The sequence below is a fragment of the Malurus melanocephalus genome, unplaced genomic scaffold (assembly GCF_030028575.1).
Source record: "Malurus melanocephalus ecotype Western Australia unplaced genomic scaffold, MMel_1.1 scaffold_1140, whole genome shotgun sequence".
NCBI classification, from domain to species: Eukaryota; Metazoa; Chordata; class Aves; order Passeriformes; family Maluridae; genus Malurus; species Malurus melanocephalus.
Window position 1 is genome coordinate 58,739 of NW_026624372.1, and position 1,570 is coordinate 60,308.

The 1,570-nt window shown below is 65.8% G+C and overlaps 1 protein-coding gene across 1 annotated transcript in view; it reads left to right on the top strand.

The window, feature by feature from the left end:
• The window catches only part of MYO1A (myosin IA), a 13,525-nt gene extending 13,309 nt beyond the window's left edge, over positions 1-216 (top strand). Inside the window, exon 26 of the mRNA XM_057387117.1 lies at positions 34-216. Within this exon, the coding sequence (XP_057243100.1) occupies positions 34-216 (183 nt within the window). The remainder of the gene's footprint in view (positions 1-33) is intronic.
• The last annotated feature ends 1,354 nt before the right edge of the window (positions 217-1,570 follow it).

Sequence of the window (1,570 nt, forward strand, 5' to 3'; positions counted from 1 at the left end):
ACAACCCCCAGGCCCCCATTGCTCCCTTTGCAGGGGTCTCCCCTCCCTTTGCTGCCTTTCTCCTCCTGCACTCATCAAGCCTTCAGAGCGGGTTTTTATCCTGTCCCCGCACATCACCCGCGTTACCTTCGGGAGCTGCCAACTCCCCGTCACGTCCCCATCAGCACCAGCTCCCAGGTGGGCCCCGGAGCGCTGTTTGTCGTGCACGAAGAGTGAGTGCGGGCAGCTCCCGCACGTTGGGGGGCACGTGTGTGTGCGCGGGGGCACTTGACGGCCTGGCCGTGCCCCAAAATCCGAGGTCTCCCCGCTTTCCGCCGCGGGCTTCATCACGTCCCAGCACCGGGACCTTCCCCCGGCGAGTGGCGAGAGCCGTAAACAAGCCCAGGGCACGGCGGCTCTTCACATCTGCGTCGCGCTTGGCATCGCACAAAGTAGGTGTTATTAATTAATTAGACAGTCGCTGGCCGGGCTCCGATTTAATTAACGTTGCCGGCACTGCAGATGCTGCCCTGCCCCGGGCTGTGCTGCCACGTGAGTCGCCGCTGCTGCTGCCGGCCGCTTTCCCAGGGGGCTGCCGCAGCCACCGGAGCAGCCGCCRCCGCCTGTTGCTTGCGATGGAATCGGTGGCTTTCACTTATCGGCCCGGTCATTCCCTTTTTCTTTGTTTTCCCCCAAATTTTCCTCCCCCGTTTTCCACTTTGGCACATCCTGGTACGTGTGAGCGTGTGCGTGTGCAGAGAGGAACACGCGTGTGCRCGGCGTGTGAGTGGTGGGAGCCCGGCTGACCCCTCACCCCCGTGAAACCCCCCCAAATCCCGGCTGCAGACCTAGCAGGACCGTTCCTCCACAATGAGGGACCCGCAAATGAGGGGCCGGGGGCTGCGTGGGCACAGCGCCCGTGTGCTGACCCCAGCCCGGGGCGGCTGCGTGGGCACGCGTGTGGCKCTGTGTGCTTCGGCGTGTGCGACGGGTGCCAGCGTGGGCGTGAAGCTGCAGGGGTGGGGGTACCACCCTCCCCCCGGCCCCCATTGGCAGCTCTCCTCTCGCCCACCCACGCCGTGCCACGGGCAGAGCCCCTTATTTAACGCCGCGCAGCCGCCGGTGCCCCGGTACTTCGCCTCCCGGCTGAGCCTGGGCCGGGAGAGCCGGCGGAGCTGTCCACCGTCGCTGACCACTGCTGCTGACCAYCACCACCACTGCCCACCACGCCTCGACGACTCCCGAAGGTCCCTCAGCCCACCGGAGGGCTCGGAAGGTCTGTGTCCCCGTGTCCCACGGCTTCCCGGGGTCCTGAGGGGCTGCTGTGCCCTGTGCTCACCCCTCTGGGGCTGAGGGAAATTGGGACAGCGTTGGGGAGGGCACGGGCGGGAGGAGAGATGGGGTGAAGATGTTGCGTGAATTCAGGGTGGGTTTGGAAGCAAGTCAAGCATATGAATGCCAGGAGTGTGGCCGCGGATGCCAGCGTGCCAGGGGACACGGGGAAACGTGCAGGACAGAGCCCGAGCCGTGTCCGTGCCCGCTCTGTGCCCACGATCGCGTTTGCACGGCTCATCTGTGAACGCGCAACCGT